Here is a 21,092-nt window from a genome sequence, read left to right as displayed (position 1 = left end):
TCTATTAATTATTTTCTTTATTACGTTCCTCTATCCTGTTATTTTTGTCTGAGTATTACATTGGCCACATCACAAGCAGCCTCTTACACTACATTGTCTCTGTGTTTGCATGCAGCACTTACTTGTGGCTCAGACAGGTTTGACTCGACGGTTAGCTTTAGAGCTACTTGATAAGATGAACAACCCAGATAATCATCAATCTCACTTCAGCCAGGGAGATGAAGATGACTTGGAGGTAACTCATGTGACTTTTGTGTGCGTGTGTGCGTGCATGTGCATGTATATGTATGAAAGAGATGGCAAGTTAGTATGTAAATGTACTTTGTGTTCGTGTGTGAGAGTGTGCATAAATGGGTCAGAGTTTCAGAGTGTGAGTGCGCATGACTTTAAATGTGTGCAAACGATTTTCTGTGGCATAATACATAGTTTTACTATGATTCTTTCTCTGGTCTGCAGCCGCTTGCAGAGCGCCACACCATCCGCTCGTCCCACAACAGGAGCTCTCGTGCTGAAAGGACCCAGTCTCAGATCAACTGTACGTCAATCACAGGCCTGAGCATGACTATAAGTGTCTCGCTGTCTTGCCTATCCCCAATGAACCCCAAAACAGTTCCACTGGCTGGCAGAACGTATTTTGTGTGCTCCATTTAGTGCCTGGCTAGAAATCTTACATTTCATTATATTATACTGGTCGTCTTAACCATCAAAGTAAAGTAATGGCTGTACTAAAAGTTACTCCTTGTGATCCAAACAGAGTAAGGCTGTGACACATGGCATAAAATGAGGAGCCTGGTGCCTCTGGTTAAAGATTGTGTAACTGATGAGAATTTGTGATGGTTTAAGATTTTAAATGGCATACATTGCTACTCTATAATTTGTGTAGAAAATTAAACGTGAGTTTAATATGAAACAATCGCCCATTGGGGACATTCAGGGATGTCCTCATCCTCATTTGGAAAAATGTTTTTTTTTTTTTGCTTTGTTTTTTTATCCTAACAATGCAAAGTTTTTGTTTATGGTTAGAATGTGGGTTATGGGCTTGTAGAAGTCTATCATATGTCCTTGTTTAGATGGCTAATTCACCGTGTTTGACCTTTACTCATGAACGTGATGTACCACCACACACTCCAGACCTCATTCATGATAAGTGACATCTCTTGGTCTTACTCTGCTCTTGAAGCGTTTTAGCTCATATTATTAGTTCAGATAGAAATGCATAGTCTTGAAGCCCTCTTGTGGTGGAGATGTGGTCCTACAAGTTTAGACCTCAGCTTGAACTTTGTTGCAATTTTTGTACAAAGCAACACAGTAGTGTTGAACAGATTTTTAGAAATATTGCAGAGTGCAGAAAAATGATGGTTAAATGTTTTTGTCTTGTCTGTGGCATGCTAGGTTAAGAAGTGCAGTAATACGTTTTCTCTCGTCTCTGTATTTCAGTTGATAGGCTTCAGTTTGAGCCCCCCTTGAGGAAGGAGACTGAAGCAAGTGCTGAGATGGTGAGACAAGCATTGCATAGTCCAGATTGTCAATACATCACTAATATTAATCAAACAGAAACACGCACACTGCAGAATAAACCTGGAGTTCAATAAGATTCTTAGTGTCATTGTTTGATAAGCTCAAAACCAAACATTTTCCATGCAAATATCTGCATGAGTAAATTAACTATTTGCCCAGAACAGGTATGCAATGAAACCTGACTTGCATGTTTTAAAAAGGGAGTGTGTATATATGGTTCTTTCTTTGCAGGATGTAACAAAGGACAATGATTTCTCCTCCCCCTGGAGCCCGTTCACAGAAGGCCCCATCACCTCCAGGTAACCATTAAAAGTTTTCTTTGTGACTTTATGAACGATTTGGTTCCTGCTTCTGCCGCCCGCATGAAAACACCACAAGAAGTCATTTCCCTGTTCTGTCTGCATCGTTTCTCTGACGTCCCCACAAGTCTACGCACTTCCTTCTTTCTGCAGAATCTCGCATGAGCTCTGCTTGCATTCCCTCTACTTTGACTGTTCTGTTGTGTTCTTTCTTTTCCCCGTTTTCCTTTACTTTTACCTTTTGTGCACTCCTCTGCTGAAGGAGTCTTCTGAAGAGCGTTGAGGAGGAGTTGTTTATACGGTAAAGAATTGGTTTGTGTAGCTGTTATTTAACAGAACCAAGGACACTTCCATGCAGGGTTTAAAATTAACTATCGCCAAATGAAAGTAAAAACTGGCTTTTAGTGTTAAAGGAAATTAGGAAAAATTTATGTGTGGTGTAAATCATTGCAATATGAATGGTAAAATGCAAAATATGGTATCACGTTTGGGAAAAAATGTGATATTTGTTGAACAAATTTTGTTCCATTATTCAGTTTCTAAGTAACTAATTAGCTCATTAATATTGTCTCTTTCTGTCCATTTCTCATTTCTCTCTCTGTCTGTCTCTGAAGAGGGCACTTGGCTCCATTAGAAGATGCTTTTGAGGATGTTGATCTGTAAGTGTGGCTACTCTTACACTTTGAACATTATCTTAAAGACTTTATATTCTTCTGGGGCTTGCTTGTAAGGTGTCATATTCTGTAAAATCAACATGGAAAAAATATGTGCTGTGAAAATTGCAAGATTAATCACAAGCAAAGACCAGTTAAGTCATTCTGTTTCATCTCCCCCCTCTCAGTTCAACTCTTAAACAGGGAGTGCCACCACCACTTCCTCCTAAGGTAACTGTGAGTGTGTGCATAAGTGTACAAGTGTCTATATTTAATTTTTTTTTAGTGGTGTGTTTTTGAAATTCTTATTCTTATCAGCCCTCTCAGGCTCGGTCGAGCAGTGTGTCCGATGAGTTTGGTTTGAGCGACGGGGCTCAGACGGTGCGGAGGTTCACGGGCTCTGATAACGGGCCTCTACCAGTGTCTCGCAGACAGAGCACACCTGAGGGAGGAAGTAACGCAGATCACACCCACTCAGACTACATGTCTGTGAGCGTCAGCAGCCCAGGGCTGCTCTCACACACTGCTGACCACGGTAAGACACACGCACACACACACTTATTCTCCAAATCATGTTTATACACAGATAATGTTCATGTACTACTCTCATTAAAGATGTATTGGAAAGTATGTTGATTAAGAAAGATTTTGAATGTTTCTAAAAGAAGTCCTTAATGACCTCAATGAGAAACTGGTGAAATTGGTGTATATTGCTGATTTGGTGCAATATACAAAAATATTTGACCACTGAAGTTGACCATTCAGAATGACGTATTTTACAAAATCATAATAAATTATTGAGTATTTCAAATTTCTCTCTTTTACTTTCTATAGAGGAAGACTCGGACGAAAGCGTGAATGGAGATGTTTCAAAATCACCTCCCGGTCGCCCCCAGAGGAAAGAGAGAAAAGATTTTCCTGTGAGTGTGTGTGCGTGTGCGCGTTTTTGTGAAAAGTCAGGATATAGATTTGTATTATGACATAGGTATTACAAGGTGAAGGTGACTTTTCAGGACATTGACCCATGTCCCCACTTTTCAAAACGCTTATAAATCATACAGAATGAGTTTTTTTTGGTGAAAGTTGAAATGCACAGTCTCCTGTAAGGGGTAGGTTTAGGTGTAGGGTTGGTGTAGGGCAATAGCACATACAGTAAGTGCACTATAAAAACCATTACGCCTATGGGATGTCCCCACTTTTCACAAAAACGAACGTGTGTGTGTGTGTGGGTATGTATCCTGCCGAGATGAGTGTGACGCATGAAAAGAATGTTCCTACTCATTTTTCTGTTCTCTTTTTATAGAAACCTGCTATTAACGGCCTGCCGCCCACTCCTAAAGTCCTGGTGAGTGACATAATCACACATCACTTACGCTGAACTAAATGCTAATATCTTCCAATCTCACTATTCAACAGCTATTTGATCAGTCCTTTATGTAGATTTGGGTTTTAATGATTGTCATAAGCTCACATATTACCTCTCTGCATGTCTGCAGATGGGAGCCTGTTTCTCAAAGGTTTTTGATGGTTGTCCTCTTAAAATTAACTGTGCCACTTCATGGATTCACCCAGATACTAAAGGTAAAGTGCCGGTAACCAATGAATGTCTGTCTGATATTAAATGTGATACTATTTTGTATAAGTAAATAAAATGTCTGGGGGTAAGATTTTTGTAGTGTTTTTAGTGTCTTCTTTATGTATAGTGTAAATCTCTAATCCTCACCAATGCTGCATTTATTTTTTGCGTTTTAATGAATTTTTCGAATGTAATTTATTGTGATGCAAAGCTGAATTTTCTGCATCATTACTTCAGTCTTCAGAGTCACATGATCCTTCAGAAATCATTCTGATATGCTGATTCGTTAATATAATCGTATGTTTAAAGCAGTTGTCCTGCTTAGTATTTATTTATTTTTTTGGATTCTTTGATATCAGCCTGTAAACACTGATACTTTTGGTTGTTTTGGTTTTTGTTTTAGACCAGTATCTGATATTTGGCACTGAAGACGGAATCTACACTCTGAACCTAAATGAGCTACATGAAGCCACCATGGAGCAGGTACAGCCTAAACTCTGACTTTCACCTTTACCCTTGACTTTGAATAGACAACAGGTCCATGAACTCATAACCTGCTGTTTTGATGCGTTTCAGTTGTTTCCACGGCGATGCACGTGGCTGTACATAATCAATAATAATCTGATGTCATTATCGGGTGAGTGAGAGTGATGTGGGAGAGCGGCTCTTCTGTCTTTCTGTTACTGAGATTCTCTGCAGTGCCTACATGATCCCTGTCTGTCTGACTGTCTGTTTCTCTCTGTTCACGGCTGATTTCACTGCTTGCTGGCTCTTCTAATGCCTAAATCACCATAATCAGAAGGTAAAATGTCAATCCTCTGTCCTCTAGGCCCACATGCACACAGCTAATATCACATCATCTTTCTGGTCTCATTCTTAATCTGATTTTGATTCAACTTGCATAACTACACAGCTCAGCTTTTCTTTGTGCTGGGAGTAATTTCTGTGGGGGCATCATTTTCCATTCTCATCAGCACAAACAATATGAATTGTGTCATACGTTGGATATCCTGTGTGTTGTCATACTCTGTGTATGGTACGCATGTGATGTGTGTTATCTCTCGTTTAAAGGGAAGACATTCCAGTTGTATTCCCATAATCTGATTGGGCTGTTTGAACAGCTCAGGAAACCTGGACTGGCCACTCAGTTCCACACCCACAGATTCCCTGACAGGATACTGCCCAGGTATACACACACACACACACCGTTTTTGCACATTTCACAGTATATTTGCCATGGTTTTATTAGCAATATAAAATTCAGAAACACTATGAATATTGTTGTTAGCCATTCCTAAGAATTTCAACTTATACTTTAATGGAAAAATAAATAAGTTTAAAGTGTCGTGAAACCCCCGTCTCAGCATTGGTCTTTCACACCTTCGATCTGAAAAAGACTCCGGAAATGGGCATGTAAAACTGTGGGAAGAGGGGAGAAAACAACCAATAAAACGCAGACCTACAACACACTCATCATACAGACAAATGAGTAGTAAAATATCTTTAAAACAGAAAGAATAAAGGCAGTTACTTTCTGTTTACTCTTCTTTTGGTCTGTATCGTTTGCTGTGTATCACAATAATCCGTCGTGTCATCGCGTTCATGATCAGACCTACCGCTGTATCAGCACCCTTATTTGCGTGTATTTCATTTGATGAAGACATGATATGTGCGCATACACGGTGCTGGTTCATGTTCGGAGCACAAGAGAATATGAAATATGTTCGCAAAATTTGAAACACGCTTGCTCCGGTCCGGATATGAACTATGATCTGTGCAGCGAGTGTTGTTAAACTCTGTGTTCAGCACAGAAACTGCTCTCTCATGTCGCTGCACGTGTCGTTACTTATTAAATATTGTTACAGTCATGTTTACAGAGATGAACTGATAGCACGTTTGCTCTTTCATGAGATTTAAATTCTCCACTGTAAGACAACCTCGTGTGTAATACAGTGCAGTGATTGGATCATAAGAGAGTTCATTCTCATGAATAATACTGAGAAAAGCTCAGAAAACAGATGACGTAGACTTGTACTCTCCAGCCACGGCAGCCAATCACCACTGCAAAACTTTTCGTGATGTTGGTTCAACTTTGCTTTTTGAACCAGAAGAACAAATTGCTCCAAAACAATGAAGAAAAAAACCATAGACATAATGAGTGCTATTGTTGTTTTCACTGATGTGCAACCTGTTCATACATGTTAACATCTCAAAAAATGTGTTTTAGGGTTTCATGACACTTTATGTTTTTCGTCTAATATTTATATTTTATTTAATTTCAGATTTATTTCAGTTTTTCTAAAATTATTTTTAATGATTGTAGTTAACACTTACAACATTGTTGTCTACTTCACAGGAGATTTGCTCTCACCACCAAGATCCCTGACACCAAGGGATGCCACAAGTGTTGCATCGGTAAAGCTTTAAACACACACTCCTGTACAAACACACACACACACACACACACACACACACACACTCGGATTGAGTTTGATCTGCTCACTTTCTCTTTCTTTCAGTGCGGAATCCGTACACAGGTCACAAGTATCTCTGTGGAGCTTTGCAGTCTGGGATTGTTTTGCTGCAGTGGTACGAACCCATGCAGAGATTCATGCTTATAAAGGTTAGAGACAGTATATGCAAACCAGTAGGAAAGTTGAATTAAATCCAGACTGAATAAAACAAAAGATATGACATTATGAAGGTTTTAAATCTCTCTCTCTCTCTCTCTCTCTCTCTCTCACACAGCACTTTGATTTCCCTTTACCAAGTCCGCTGCGTGTGTTTGAGATGCTGGTGGTCCCTGAGCAGGAGTTTCCTCTGGTGTGTGTGGCGGTCAGTCAGGGCACAGAGCCGGGACAGGTGGTTCGCTTCCAGACCATCAACCTCAATTCCTGCTCATCCTGGTTCACTGAGATCGGCTCAGGTATGGCTCTCTCTCAAGCACAGTTTATTCTGTTACTTCATACTGTCCTATACCATGCTTTTCAGTACTATCAAATGGACCCACTAAAAAAAAAGGTCATGGTGTGTATGTTTATCTGTTTGTAGGTGGTAACCAGGTCGATGCGATCCACGTGACACAGTTAGAGAGAGACACCGTGCTCGTGTGCCTGGACAGTAAGTGAAATAACATTCCACATACACCTTGATAAACATTATTTTACAAACATAAACACAAAAATGATTGAATATTTCTAATGTTGTCGTCTCTTTTGTTTGTATAGAGAACGTAAAAATAGTGAACTTGCAGGGAAAGCTAAAGTCTAATAAGAAACTGGCGTCTGAGCTAAGCTTCGATTTCTGTGTCGACTCCGTAGGTGAGAGATTCACTTATACTCTCATCCAGCTGTGATAAGCTTTTATTCTGTTGTGTAGTGTGTTTGATGGGTGTGTGTAACCTTATATATGTGTGTGTGTGTTTGTGTCAGTGTGTCTCCAGGACAGTGTTCTGGCCTTCTGGAAACATGGGATGCAAGGGAAGAACTTCAAATCAAACGAGGTAAATGCAGACATTGTGTCAACATTGCATTGTTAGTATATATTCATTTTATCTGTTCAAGCATTCAAATCTATGATGTGAACACAAGCACTCTCTCTGGTGAAACTTCTGTGTGTGTGTGTGTGTGTGTGTGTGTGTGTGTGTGTGCGCACGTTTTTGTGACGCATGAGGACACAAATTTGTATAATGACATGGGTATAACATAGGTATTACAAGGAGAAGGTGACTTATGAGGACATTACCCCATGTCCCCATTTTTCAAAACGCTTATAAATCACACAGAATGAGTTTTTTTTTTTTTGAGAAAGTAAAAATGCACAAATTTTCCTGTAAGGGGTAGGGTTAGGTGTAGGGCGATAGAAAATACAGTTTGTACAGTATAAAAACCATTACGCCTATGGAATGTCCCCAAAATTCACAATGACAAATTGTGTGTGTGTGTGTGTGTGTGTGCGCACGCACAGAGATGGTATGTATTTGTATTGTGTGAGGTTTTGTTTCATGTTTCTTGGCTCTGCAGCATGTAATATAAGTGCAATAAAAGGCCAAAGGTCTTCTGGAGGTGAAGGACTGTCTTTATGAAATATGATAGTGTTTGTGTGTGTGTGAGACATAGATGACAGGGTGTGATGGATGATGTAAAATTCATGTACAATCAGAAAGCTCCAGCTGGTCAGAGAGTAATGGATTAAATTATTCAGCTGTTTTTCTCCTCTCTGACTCCAATGAAAAGCGGTCGGCACCTACACCCCTCAAAAGAGTATGACAGTGTGTGTGTGGGGTGAGCTTTAAAGCCTGCCAGGTGGTGCACCTGCATTGCCAACCATTGTATTTTGAGAACACGACCCACGTGTGATATTTTCGCCCATTGTTTAACATTTTTGGGATGGGAGAAGTTAGAGGTCTGAGTAGGAGGTTTTGGTCTATCATTATTAAAGGAATAGTTCACCCAAAAATTAAAATTTGGTGGAAGTCTACTCGCCCTCAGGCAACCCAAGATGTAGATGAGTTTGTTCCTTCATCAGAACAGATTTGGAGAAAGATCCTCTGCAGTGAATGGGTGCCGTCAGAATGAGAGTCCAAACTACTGATAAAAACATCATAATCTACACAAATCCTTCATTAAGACATTTTTAACTTCAAACCATCATTTCTAGATACAATACCAGAGTCCATAGAGTCCTTAATTGATAATAATACTTCCTAAAATAAAAAAGCCCATCCCTGTTGTCCTCTCGCATCAAAATCCACTGCAGAGGATCCATTGGTGATCAAGTGATTTAATGCTAAATTTCTCCAGATCTGTTCTGATGAAGAAGCTCATGTATGCCTTGGATGGGTGAGTTGAGTACATTTTTCAGCACTGGAAAAAAATCTAAATAAATCATTCTGCCTCACTAATCAACTAGTTATATGACTAGATGACTATTCTGACCAGAGTTGGGTTACTGTAATCTAATTACTTTTCCTGGTAACGCAGTAAAGTAATGAGTTACATTTAAATTTATGTAACTTGATTACAGTTACTTATGTCAATAAAATTGTTACTTAAGTTACAAATGCAGTGTTTAAAAAAAATCAAGTAAAAATCATGTTTTGCGCGTCAGTATGCCCGTTAATAAATCACCGGAACAATGTGAGCTAAAATGCAGACGAGTCCTACAACATTTAGATGCAATGAAAGGTTGCCTATCATATTTAAAAATGTTGCACTCGACATATTTTAGTCTGGCATTATAGTTTGGGAAAAGTTCAACAAGTGAATGTGTACATGTTTGTCACAGTAACACCAACTAAAGTAAAAAAAAAAGAAAAATAACCATCAGAATGAGATCAACCGCTGGATTAAACCGCGTCGGCATCACAATTCAAGGCTTATTCCTCACAGCGCATCTTATTCCAAAAACAAAAAGTAGCCGAGATAAACTTGAATCTTTCTACAGAGGTGACGTGAGCGTCTCAAGCCTGGTTTCGCGCGGATGATTACCTTATAGCGCATGATGTGCGCTGGCATGATCACAGTGAGCTCAGACAGGAAAGACTGGACCTCGCGTTGGTTTCATATGGATTATTTTATAATAAATAAAAACGTTTTGTTGATATTGGGAGTGAATCAGGTTATACAAATAATAGGCCTAATTATGTATGTTTTTCAGTCAATATGAAATTAATGAAAGAACTGAGTTTCTCTTTGTAGTGTGTTTTTTAGGTTTGATAACTTTTAAAATAAACTTGAAAGTAAAGTAATTAGTAATCTGATTACTTTTTAAATGCAGTAATCAGTAATGTAATCAAATTACAATTTTAAAGTAATTTGTAGTGGATTACTTTTTTTTTAGTAACTTACCCAACACTGATTCTGACACGTATCTAATTTTATTAAAGTTTAAGTTTAATTGTAGAGATAAGTTCGTTTTCTTTTTTATATGCATAAATGTACAAAAGCTTCATAATAATAGCTCTCCTGGAACTTTTTTTCTGCAGGTGTACAGTTGTTTATTAAAGGATATTTCCACTTGTTTGCAGGTGACACAGGAGATTTCAGACCCAAGCAGAGTGTTCAGACTCCTGGGATCAGACAGGTTAGAACCAGATCAAATCATTTCTGTCCCTCTCTTGCCTTACATCATCACCCTTTTACTTCTATTTCTTTTGTCTCCTGGAAACATTACTCTCTACCACCACGTCTTCCCAGAAACTCTGCATGAAGCCTTTTTACTTTCGCACATGCAGTGGACAGAAATAGAGACATGAGGAGGAAAAAAGTCAACAGGGAGAATGTAGTGTCTCTGCTGAGTTTGTTTCTATAGTGAGGGAAGCCCTGGGTCAGGTTTATATGGGGGACCTGAGCTTTGTGTGACGTATGGGGTTAAATTAGGTCTGTCAATTTAAAGCCCAAGCTCATTGATGAGGTTTTGCTCTGCTGTGAAAATAATAGTAGTTTTTTTGTTTGTTTTTTTCCAGGAATTTTTTTTTTTTTTTATAAACAATTTGAAAGAACGGCCTTTTTCAAATTGAAATATTTTGTAAGCTTGTAAATGTCTTTCATATTTAATTTTAAAGCACCCTTGCTTAGAAAAATCTTAATTTCTTTTTTTTTTTTTTTTTATTCTGATCCCAAACTTTTGAACGGTAGTATGTATTTTTGCCCACTATAAATTTTTCTTCGTTTACAAAAACAAATTATTAAGCTGTTTTAGTTTGCAAGACATAACAAATAATGTACAAGATCAAATGTAGGAAAGAGCAGTCCGGGCTTTTAGGGTTGTCATTTAATTAAATAAATAAATTATAAATTAATAAAAATGCAATTTAAAAAAAATACAAGACACTTCTTACATTCAGAAACAGCTAGAACTGAGCACATTTTTATGTAAATAAAACAAGCATTATATTGACACCACTTTTCTGAAGCCACATTTTAATGTATATTCAATGCTTTACTTGTCAGACATGTTTTTTTGTTTTTTTTTTGGTCACAGAAACATACCTGTGTCACCATACATTAATGCCACATACATAATGGCCCTGCACCACCCCAAGACCCTCGTTAGCACATGCTGTCTCTCTCTTTCACTCTCCCTCTGAGATCTCCATATTTTATTTACACTGGCAGTACCAGGCTGGTGTCTCAGTGCTGTAATTTCATCTGTCGCCTGCTGCTGAGGACACGACCAACCTCACGCAACCCCTCTACATTTGCATAATCATGGCTTTCTTCCACCCTTTCACACTCGTCTCCTCTATATGGTACATGTTGATTTTGATAAGTGTATTTGTGTGCATTTTAGGGTTGTTGTTTTGGAGAGCCGGCCTACAGATAACCCTACTGCTCTCAGTAACCTCTACATCCTGGCTGGACATGAGAACAGTTATTAGCTCCGCCTCCTTCAGCCGTTCAGGCCCGTTGCACCTGGAGCCATTGCAGTACCCATGATGCATTCGTTTCGGAACGGCAGCGATGCTGGACAACCACAGCTGAACTGATGAGCAGACTGTGTTTAGTGCTAAATCTCACTGCAGCCTTATGCCATACGCTGCCCACCGCCAGAGACAGCCAGACTTCTCGCCACTTCAGGCATCCAAAATCAAACATCATGCAGTTCTACAGCAGCCAGTCAGATTTTTGTAAATCAAGCAAGCAATCGCCAGAACTGCAAACAATAGTGCTGTGTTAAATACCTGTTTTTTAAACCCTATTAAATATTGTAATCATTCTAAACATTTAAAAAAACATTAAAGCTGCAAAGATAGAACATTGAGCAAAACGCATTGCTGCTCAAAACGTGCCATATAAGGGAACGGTTTTATTAAATGTAACTAATTTCGGAGGTTTTGTGTTAATTGTAGATTTAAAATGTCAGGTTTTGATGCCGGCTAATGTGGAGAGTTTTGGGAGAATGAGTGAGTGTTATTTATTCAGCTGAGTCATGAGAGTGAAGCATCTCGCCCTTATGTTACTGAGTGAATATTTTTCTGCTGCAGGTCATTTTCTCTCTGTTTGTTATAGCTCTTTTATTTTCTCCAGCTGAGTAATATTTTAAAATGTTCAGTTATCTCTTTTTAAAAGTAACTTTAATTCAATACTTGCACCGTGTAAGCACTTTTGTACATGTTCTTTTTGTATTTAAAAATGACAAAACATGGGAGATGTGAGGTTACTGTGATATCTCAAGTGTTTCCGTTGCTTTAGTGTTAATGTATGCAGCTTTTGTAATAAAAAGGCAGTTGTTAACACTTTGGGATGTTTGTCAGTCAATACACAGAAATATAATGAAAACCTCTCAAAACCAACATATTTGGACATGCTCACAATAAAAATGAGTCCATATATCGACCAAACATTGGGGAAGTGTTGTATTTTTCGTTACATAATAATTAGTACAAGTACACTATATGTGACTCTGGACCACAAAACCAGTCTTAAGTCGCTGGGGTATATTTGTAGCAATAGCCAAAAATACACTGTATGGGTCAAAATGATCGATTTTTCTTTTATGCCAAAAATTATTAGGATATTAAGTAAAAATCATGTTCCATGAAGATATTTTGTAAATTTCCTACCGTAAATATATCAAAACTTGATTTTTGATTAGTAATATGCATTGCTAATAACTTCATTTGGACAACTTGGTGAAACAGGTTTTAAAATAAATGACCCTTAAGGGTTTATAAGTTTATAGTGTGCCGTGTGATAAGCGGGGGGACTTTGTTGTTTTTTAGACTTTAATAAGAAATAACATTCTCTGGTAGATATATACAAGAAAGCGTAATTAACAGAAGCTTATTTTTAACCAGGCAAGTCAAAAGGTTCTTCTTTTCAACTTATGCGCGTGCGCAGTGTTGTGTGTGTATGTGTGTACCATAGACTGTAAAAGAGTGTGTACAGGTGGAAAAAACTTCGTGACATTTGATTTATGTCATGGATTCAGGGATTTACAGTCCCAATGCTGACTGCTCTCGTCTCGTAAACGGCTGCTGATCTGAGGTCAGACCGAGCGGATAGTTTCGCGCTTGCAGCGTGTTGCTGTGCAGATCGAAGCGCGCGCGGAGCTGAGGCGGAGGCGGAGTCTCGGCTCGGTTTCTATGGCGACCGGCCGCTTGTAAATAGCGTGTTTTCTTCTCCATGCGAACTCAAACACATTCTCACGGTGCGCGGACACACGGCTCCATCTGTCCGTCAGACTCACACGACAACACACAGCGCCGGTTATTTGACAAATTTCGATCTCGGGAAGTTGCTATTTGCGTGCGCTTTCATTTTTTTTTTTATCATAAAGCAAATATTTGGATGAGACATTGGAAGGTAAGCTGTACATCTAACTCTCTATGGTCTCTATATATTATTAGATGGCATAAGAAGTATGTTTTTACTTTACAATTTTAAGGTTGAACACTAAACTGCACACAGTTTAGTACACTAGAGTAGTAGACTTGACTAGAAAGGATCTTTAACACGTTACATAACAGTAATGCCTTCCTTTCAACACCTCAAAATAATTAGCATATAAAATAATTTAATTAAGAAATAAAGTTTAGTGACCTGTAGATAATGTGTAAAAAAAATAATAACAATAATGTGAGGAATAAAGTTTGGTGTCCTAGTGGGGTCAAAGGTGAACTTTTAGGGGCTCACAACAATTTCCAAATGTTATTTGGAGGCCCAGAACAATATACAGTAAGAATTTTTGGTAATACTTTATTTTACAGTGTCCTTGTCACATGTACTTACCATAGTAGTAATTCTTTGTGTAATTACGCTGTAACAGGGAATAAAGTTCAAATAAAATGCAATAGCATTTTTATCTTCAGCCATGTGTGTGTCATTTACAAACAACATATTTGGCTGCAATTTTTTACATTTCAATCAGCATCAAAGTGAGGCGGTATCATAAGTGCTTTTTGCTGGTGTCACAGAGATGGAGAAGTATGAGAAGATCAGTAAGATCGGCGAAGGCTCGTACGGCGTCGTGTTCAAGTGCAGGAATAAAGACACCGGACAGATCGTTGCCATCAAGAAGTTTGTGGAGTCTGAGGATGATCCCATCATTAAGAAAATAGCGCTCCGAGAAATCCGCATGCTGAAGGTAAACACTCAGTCTGACCCTGCTGATATAATCCCAGTTTAAACCAGCCTAAAATGGTTTGTTGGTCTTAACTGGTTAAAGATGGTTTCCCCATCCTGGACAAGCTGGCTTTGTAGCATGGCCAGGTATAAAGTGTCTAGAATCAGCCAACCAGCAAAGCAAAGTCTTTTTGATTTTGTTTTGCTACTATCATCGTTTGTAGACTTGAAGCATAGTATTAGCAGTATTTTTGTCTCATTAGTGGACGCGTGGCGACAGGATGTTTTAATTATCAGTGTCTGGAGCTCTTGTGATTTGCAAACTCTTTCCTTTGAGCTGAGAGCAAAGCAGTGGCCCTTTGAAGATCTGACATGTCAGCCAACACTGGCTTACCAATTAATTTCACTCTGTTATGCATGAATGGATGGATGAATATTCTTGTTGTTCCCTTCCCTTGAGTTTTTTTTTTTTTTTTTCCCCATCAGAATGTTACTGTACCACAGACTTCAGTCCATTTATTTAATTCTGGGCTGTAAATATATTCTGTGATCATGTTTAAATACTATTTTGTCTCTAAAGGAAGTTCCAGTTTGTTACAATCTCTAAACTTCTGAACTCTTGCAGTTGAAGATGGTTCTAGGATTTATTTTGGGATGGATGCTGATGTTTCTGTTATGATATGGGGCAGTTACGATATTTGTTAAAATACTGAATTAGCTTTTATTTTTAGATTTTCAGATTTATGTGCTTTATTAATTATTAATAATGTAAAATAAAATGATGAATTTATTAATAAAAACTAAAATAAAAATAAAGCTTAATGGAAATATTTAAAATAAATAAAAATATTTCTATTAAGCTTTATTTTTATTTTAGTTTTAGTAATTTTAGTACTTCAACTTATTAATTTTAGTTAGTTGCCAAGGCAACATTTCCAACTAATAAAGTTTTTCCATCTAATATTTATATTTTATTTTATTTCAGATGATTTATTTCAATCATCAAAAAAAAAAAAGTTTTAGTTAACAATATCAATAGTGATATGGGGTGTGTTATGAAACACATATGATAAGACTTAAAGCTGCTTATCTTTTTTAACATTTGTGTAAACACTTGAATGCTAAATCAAATGTATACATAAAAAGTGGGGTCAGAAGTTTTAGGATTTTAATGATGCAAAATGAATAAGAAATATTTAAGATTATGCAGTATTTGCTCACTATAAAAATAAGTAAATTTGTGACATTGGCCATGTGAACTCCTCTGAACAGATGATCAGACATTCTTCCTTTCATTAAAGCACAAATTCTTCTTAAAACTCCTCAAATAATGCTGGAAGCATGATCATTAGGTTTTACACAAACTTGCGGCATTTACCTTGAAAGCAAAAGGGGGACTACTAAATACTAGACTGCTAAATAAAACTAATACTGGGATGGTCTGAAAAACTTGATTAAATTAGAATTTGGTGAAAAGCATTTTTTTCTAGTGTTCTTAGACTTTTTTTGGATGTGTTTCCACATGTACAAATCCTAATTTGTTCATTAAATTGTGTGTATTTAGCAACTGAAACATCCAAACCTAGTGAATCTGATCGAGGTGTTCAGAAGAAAGAGAAAACTGCACCTGGTGTTTGAGTACTGCGACCACACAGTCCTAAATGAGCTGGACAGATACCCAAGAGGGTGAGAACACACACACACACACACACACACACACACACACACAGACAAACACATGCAGACACACCTATAAAACAGCTCTGTGTTTCTCACACAAACACACATATTGTGTTGTTGTTGCTATGACGCCCAGCATGTCTTTGGTGGAATGTTTACAGCAGGATGCATTTGTCCTCTGTGGTGCACTTGAGGGAGACGCTGTTAAACATTTAACAACATTTAACTCTTTATGTGTCGTCGTCTTGATTTACAAGTCAAGAATCAACAAAGCTCACACAATAGAGCACTCATACACGCACATACACACTATATCGTCAGAACCTATAGGGTTATTGTGTATTTCATGAATGGAATGAATGGTTAAAGTAGAAAATGAGGTTTGTGTTCCTGTAACTGCATTGTAACACTTGTTGTGTATCCGTGTATGTGTGTGTTCACTCAGCGTTCCAGAGCACATGGTTAAAAGCATCATCTGGCAAACACTTCAGGCTGTGAACTTCTGCCACAAGCAAAATGTAAGAATTTCAAAATTGTTGCTGCTCTCTCCCACTCTATTACCTTCTTAACAGGATTATTTTCTCGGATTTAATGCCTCTGCCCAGATTAAACAGTTAAAAAGAAGTTTTATTTTAGTACCATTGAGATCATTTTACAGTATTTATTGATATTTTGAATCAGTTTTCATTTTAATTTGAGTAAGTTTTAGTAACTTGGCATTTCAGTTTTAGTGTTAGTTATTTCAGTACATTAAGTTAAACTAATTTAAAATAAGAAAAACATTTTTTAAATGAGATGTTGGCCTGGCAACTAGCTTAAATGTAAATTATTATTGAAAAATATAACATTTAAATTAATAATAAATTATTAAATTATTAGAAATAGTTTTTGTTTTTTTTCATTTTAGTTCACTTTAATAACTCTTATAAAGAAATGTCTGTTTGTGACTGTACTAAAGCAAGCTATTGCAATATTATCTAGAAAATATTTACTTTGCGAAAAGTATTGAAATTCTTTAAATGTTAAATATATATATATATATATATTGAAATAAACATATTTATGAATGAATTGAATATGTTAAACTAACATTTTAACTCTGACATTTTATTTTTATTTTTTTACATTTTGTAATTTTTTAATTTAAATTACTCACAGGCCACTTAGAATCCCTAATTTAAAAGATTTTATTTTTATTTTATTTTGCAACCACAAGTCTACAAAAAAATGTAATACCTAATTTCCACACTCCCGATTCCACAAATTGGATCTGCCATCTATTTTGGTAAATCCCCTATATCATATATTTTGGCCTGTATGCATTTTATGAACAGTCCAGAATTGGATCCAGCACCTGCAGTATTTTAGTGGATCCACTATCCATAACTCTATGAAAGAAGTGTATCAGTGAGTCAATGTAATTTTAGTAAAGCATCTTAATATTGTTTTTAAATCAGATGTTTTAGGAGACTCTCCGAGTGATTTAAAAATGTGTGTTTTTAGTGTATCCACAGAGATGTGAAGCCTGAAAATATTCTCATCACCAAACATCAGGTCATCAAACTCTGTGACTTTGGCTTTGCCAGGATCCTCAGTGCGTGTACACATATAACCCATACACAGACACACACACACACACACACACTCCCTACCTTCAACTTTCCATTCATCTAATAACTCGCTCTTTTTCCAGCGGGTCCATGTGATTATTACACGGATTATGTAGCGACGCGGTGGTACCGAGCTCCAGAACTGCTAGTAGGAGACACGCAGTACGGCCCGCCAGTGGACGTCTGGGCAGTAGGCTGTGTGTTTGCAGAGCTGCTCTCTGGTGCCCCTTTATGGCCGGGCAAATCCGATGTAGACCAGCTGTATCTGATCAGGAAAACTCTGGGTAAGATTCACACATAACTCTAGTTGTTCATATGATATGTGAATGGATGCATGTAATGAATAGAGTTTATTTGTGTTGTTGTGTTCATAGGCGAGTTGATTCCTCGACACCAGCAGGTGTTCAGCACTAACCAGTTCTTCAGTGGAGTTTGTGTCCCTGAACCTCAGGAGACGGTGAGATGATCATTAAATTTTGATTCTGCACAAGTTTATTTCTGAAGACTTAGAAAGTAAAGCTGTTCACACACACGATATGTGTCTGATCTACAGGAGCCTCTTGAACTGAAGTATCCAAATATCTCGTACCAGGCGCTGAGCCTCATGAAGGTCGGTTAAACACACAAACCAATCATATAGAAGTCCACTGCTCACTCAGAACCAGTACCAGTCTGTCTGTTGCCTGTCTTTCTCAGGGTTGTCTGCGGATGGACCCGGCTGAGAGGTTGTCCTGTGAGCAGTTACTGGAGCTGCCATACTTTGACAGTCTGAGAGAAGAGAGCGAGAGTGTGACACGTGAACTGGACCGCAAGAGACGCACACGCCAGCCACGGAAACACCTGCCTCCTGGGGTCTGTAGCCACAACTACAAAGTATAATAACACAAATATAAATTTATAGTCATCAAAGTAAAAATGTATAATGTTTTCCACAAAAAAATTAAGCACCACAACTGATGATAATAATAAATGTTTCTTTAGCAGCTAATCTGCATATTAGAATGATTTCTGAAGGATCATGTGACACTGAAGACTGTAGTAACAATGCTGAAAATTCAGTTCTGTCATCACATATTTAAAATATAATAAAATTTTATTTAAATAAGAAAAGAGTTTTTACTGTATTTTTTATTAAAATTGCAGCCTTAGTGAGCATAAGAGGCTTCTTTCCAAGACATTAAAAAAACGTACCAACCCTACACTTTTGAACAGTGTTTTTGAAACAGAATATTTATTTATATACACTTGTAAAAAGCCCTAACATCAAGGATATGTTTTTTGCTCATTGTCTTTAACCTCTATTTAATTGACTGAAGTACAAAGAAAACTTTTCAATGTTTTCACTTGGCCAAAAACATTGAAATTCCTCTTAATTGCAATGTTTAATTGTTTGGGAATTTAGGATATTAATTGTTAAAGTTTTGCAAGCAAAATCTTTGTCCAATCTCGCTTGACACAAGACTTCAGATGCTCAGCAGTCTGTGATTGTCGTTGTCTGATTCTCCTTTTCATGATGAGCCATACATTTTCAATAGGAGACAGATGTGGACTGCTGGCTGGCCAGTCTAACACATTCACTCGGTGTCTACGAAACCACGCTGTTGTAGCACATGCAGAATGAAACCAGGCATTGTCTTGATCTAATAACCATGGTCTTCCCATGAAAGGCGTCATCTTGATGGCAGCATATGTCTCGATATATGGTACCCTCGCACATATGCCAGTCACCCATGCTATTTGCTCTGCTGCACCACCATACCATGACAGACGTTTGCGTTTGCATCTGTTGCTGATGAAAGTTTGGATGGTCCCTTTGGTCTGTGGGACTGAGTACTCGACATCCATTTTTCCCAGAAACAAGTTGAAATGTGGACTCATCTGACCACAGCACACATTTCCACTGTCTTTTCAAAAGATTCAAGTTGCATTTCTTAATGCAGCGGCAGATTGTGGTAAATGACAGCGGTTTTCCAAAGTACTCCTGAGCCCATGTGGCTATATTTAACACCTCAGCATGACGGTTTCTTATGCAATGCCATCTGAAGGCTAAAAGGTCATGCACATTCACCTGAGGTTTCCTGCCTTGCCCTACATGTACTGAGATTTCTTTGGAATTCCCTGAATCTTTTCACAATATTATGTATGGTAGTTGGTGAAAGACATAAATTCTTTGCGATTTTGCATTGAGAAATGTGATTTTTGGTTTATTTGACACTTCTCTCATGATATTTGGCACAAAGTGATGAGCCATGATCCAGCTTTGCATGCAAAGTCTGAGATGCTCCTTTTATACCCAAACATGATACCCTGACTTATTACCAATTCACCTTCTTACTGTGAACCATTTCAAAACAGTTTAATTTGGATATTCTATAACCTTTTCACTTTCATTTAGCCTCTGTCACAACTTTTTTGGAGAGTGTTGTAGCCATCAAAATCAAAAATGTTTATAAAATACAATTTTAAGTTGGTCAGTGAAAACTTTGGAAATCTTTTTTGTACTTCTGCCAATTAAATAAAGGTTTATTAAATAAAAGAGAATTAACAGATCACAGATTCTTGATTTTAGCATTTTACCAAACATCCTAACTTTTCTGGAATTGGGATTGTATTTATATTTATTCTTATTTTCTTTATTTACTTATTTATTTTCAGGTATAAACATAACTACATTACGAAATGAACGTTTTTTAAGTACAACAAATTACTTAATAAAACATTTTGTCACAGAAATCTCCCATTTATTTTAGTATTTTAAATCCCTGTTCTCTGTCTATATAGTATCTGCCTCAGCTGGCCAGCAGTACTGTCTTCCCAGCCGTGGAAAACAGAAAATACTACAACAACCTGCGCAAATTCAACTATCATCTACCCAACATATGATGGACGTCGACTCATCAGGAACCCGAGAACCGACCGACCGACCACCTCCCAGCTGGTGTGTGAGTGTGTGTGTGTGTGTTTGTGTGAGAGAGATAGACAAAGGGCTCTGCTCTGCCTGTAGAACAATGATGTCACACTGCCAAAGCAAAGACTCACAGAGGCATTTCTGTAATATGTAAAATGACAACAGCAATAATAATAGCGTTAAAGCTGAATGCTGTGTTTGATAGTTTGATTAGAAACTGACTTCAGTGCTATAGAGGAGTTTGCTCTGTGGGACAGATTTTTTTTACCTCTATTAGATCCAGATGTTTTACTTATTTATAGATCCTAATGATGTTTGAAGTGTGTATATGTGACTAAAATCATTTCTAGAGACGTAACCAGACCCAGACAGAATCAACAAACATTTCTTTCAGATTTTCTGTAGATAAAAGACTGGAATTTTGCAGTATGGATTTTAAATCAGAATTCTGAGTTGCTGAAAGCATGATCAAATTAGCCAAAATATTTAATAAATGAAGTGTTTTGGGGTGTGTAGAACTTGTTTGAAATGTGCAGAAATCTTTCTGTGTGGGTCTGGACATAACCCTGTATTTTCTTTTAACATTTATCACCCCATTGTGTACATAATGATCTTTTTGTTGCCTTTATGAGCGGTGCTAATAATTGAGCCACTGACTTGCACCAAATGCCAAATTCAATGTGATTTGCAAATGTGTTTTTTGTGTTAAAATAGATGTAAAAATGTAATAGTTTTTGTTGGTTTTCAGACTAAATCATTAAAGATCTTTGTGCAACATATA

The 21,092-nt window shown here is 37.5% G+C and overlaps 2 protein-coding genes across 4 annotated transcripts in view; both read left to right on the top strand.

The window, feature by feature from the left end:
• The window catches only part of map4k5 (mitogen-activated protein kinase kinase kinase kinase 5), a 28,324-nt gene extending 16,036 nt beyond the window's left edge, over nt 1-12,288 (top strand). Inside the window, exons 13-33 of one of the 3 annotated variants that reach the window (XM_058795157.1) lie at nt 116-235; nt 457-535; nt 1,438-1,496; nt 1,750-1,817; nt 2,432-2,476; nt 2,659-2,701; nt 2,789-3,005; nt 3,305-3,390; nt 3,774-3,815; nt 3,967-4,051; nt 4,450-4,529; nt 4,623-4,683; nt 5,118-5,232; nt 6,403-6,461; nt 6,566-6,669; nt 6,795-6,972; nt 7,098-7,166; nt 7,274-7,366; nt 7,478-7,548; nt 10,075-10,130; nt 11,340-12,288. In XM_058795157.1, the coding sequence (XP_058651140.1) occupies nt 116-235; nt 457-535; nt 1,438-1,496; nt 1,750-1,817; nt 2,432-2,476; nt 2,659-2,701; nt 2,789-3,005; nt 3,305-3,390; nt 3,774-3,815; nt 3,967-4,051; nt 4,450-4,529; nt 4,623-4,683; nt 5,118-5,232; nt 6,403-6,461; nt 6,566-6,669; nt 6,795-6,972; nt 7,098-7,166; nt 7,274-7,366; nt 7,478-7,548; nt 10,075-10,130; nt 11,340-11,427 (1,818 nt within the window). In that variant the 3' untranslated portion in view covers nt 11,428-12,288. Of the gene's footprint in view, nt 1-115; nt 236-456; nt 536-1,437; nt 1,497-1,749; nt 1,818-2,431; nt 2,477-2,658; nt 2,702-2,788; nt 3,006-3,304; nt 3,391-3,773; nt 3,816-3,966; nt 4,052-4,449; nt 4,530-4,622; nt 4,684-5,114; nt 5,233-6,402; nt 6,462-6,565; nt 6,670-6,794; nt 6,973-7,097; nt 7,167-7,273; nt 7,367-7,477; nt 7,549-10,074; nt 10,131-11,339 lie in introns of all 3 variants that reach the window. The other 2 variants (XM_058795156.1, XM_058795158.1) reach the window with 2 other exon arrangements.
• A 136-nt stretch (nt 12,289-12,424) lies between these two features.
• On the top strand, nt 12,425-21,090 carry cdkl1 (cyclin dependent kinase like 1 (CDC2 related kinase)). Its single transcript, XM_058795160.1, has 10 exons — nt 12,425-13,354; nt 13,966-14,135; nt 15,678-15,799; nt 16,239-16,311; nt 17,297-17,387; nt 17,487-17,687; nt 17,778-17,860; nt 17,957-18,013; nt 18,100-18,255; nt 20,185-21,090. The coding sequence occupies exons 2-10, from the start codon at nt 13,968-13,970 to the stop codon at nt 20,284-20,286; spliced, it is 1,053 nt and encodes a 350-aa protein (XP_058651143.1). The 5' UTR covers nt 12,425-13,354; nt 13,966-13,967; the 3' UTR covers nt 20,287-21,090.
• The last annotated feature ends 2 nt before the right edge of the window (nt 21,091-21,092 follow it).

The sequence above is a fragment of the Onychostoma macrolepis genome, chromosome 13 (genome assembly GCF_012432095.1).
Source record: "Onychostoma macrolepis isolate SWU-2019 chromosome 13, ASM1243209v1, whole genome shotgun sequence".
Lineage (NCBI taxonomy): Eukaryota > Metazoa > Chordata > Actinopteri > Cypriniformes > Cyprinidae > Onychostoma > Onychostoma macrolepis.
Note: the sequence above shows the minus strand (reverse complement) of the source record. Positions and strands in the feature narration are given on the sequence as shown.

What these genes read in the sequence shown, in the direction of transcription:
- cdkl1 (XM_058795160.1), top strand. Translation starts at nt 13,968, where the DNA reads ATGGAGAAGTATGAGAAGATCAGTAAGATCGGCGAAGGCTCGTACGGC. An exon ending in CTGGACAGATACCCAAGAGG is followed by an intron (nt 15,800 to 16,238) that starts GTGAGAACACAC and finishes GTGTTCACTCAG; the next exon opens with CGTTCCAGAGCACATGGTTA. An exon ending in GGAAACACCTGCCTCCTGGG is followed by an intron (nt 18,256 to 20,184) that starts GTCTGTAGCCAC and finishes CTGTCTATATAG; the next exon opens with TATCTGCCTCAGCTGGCCAG.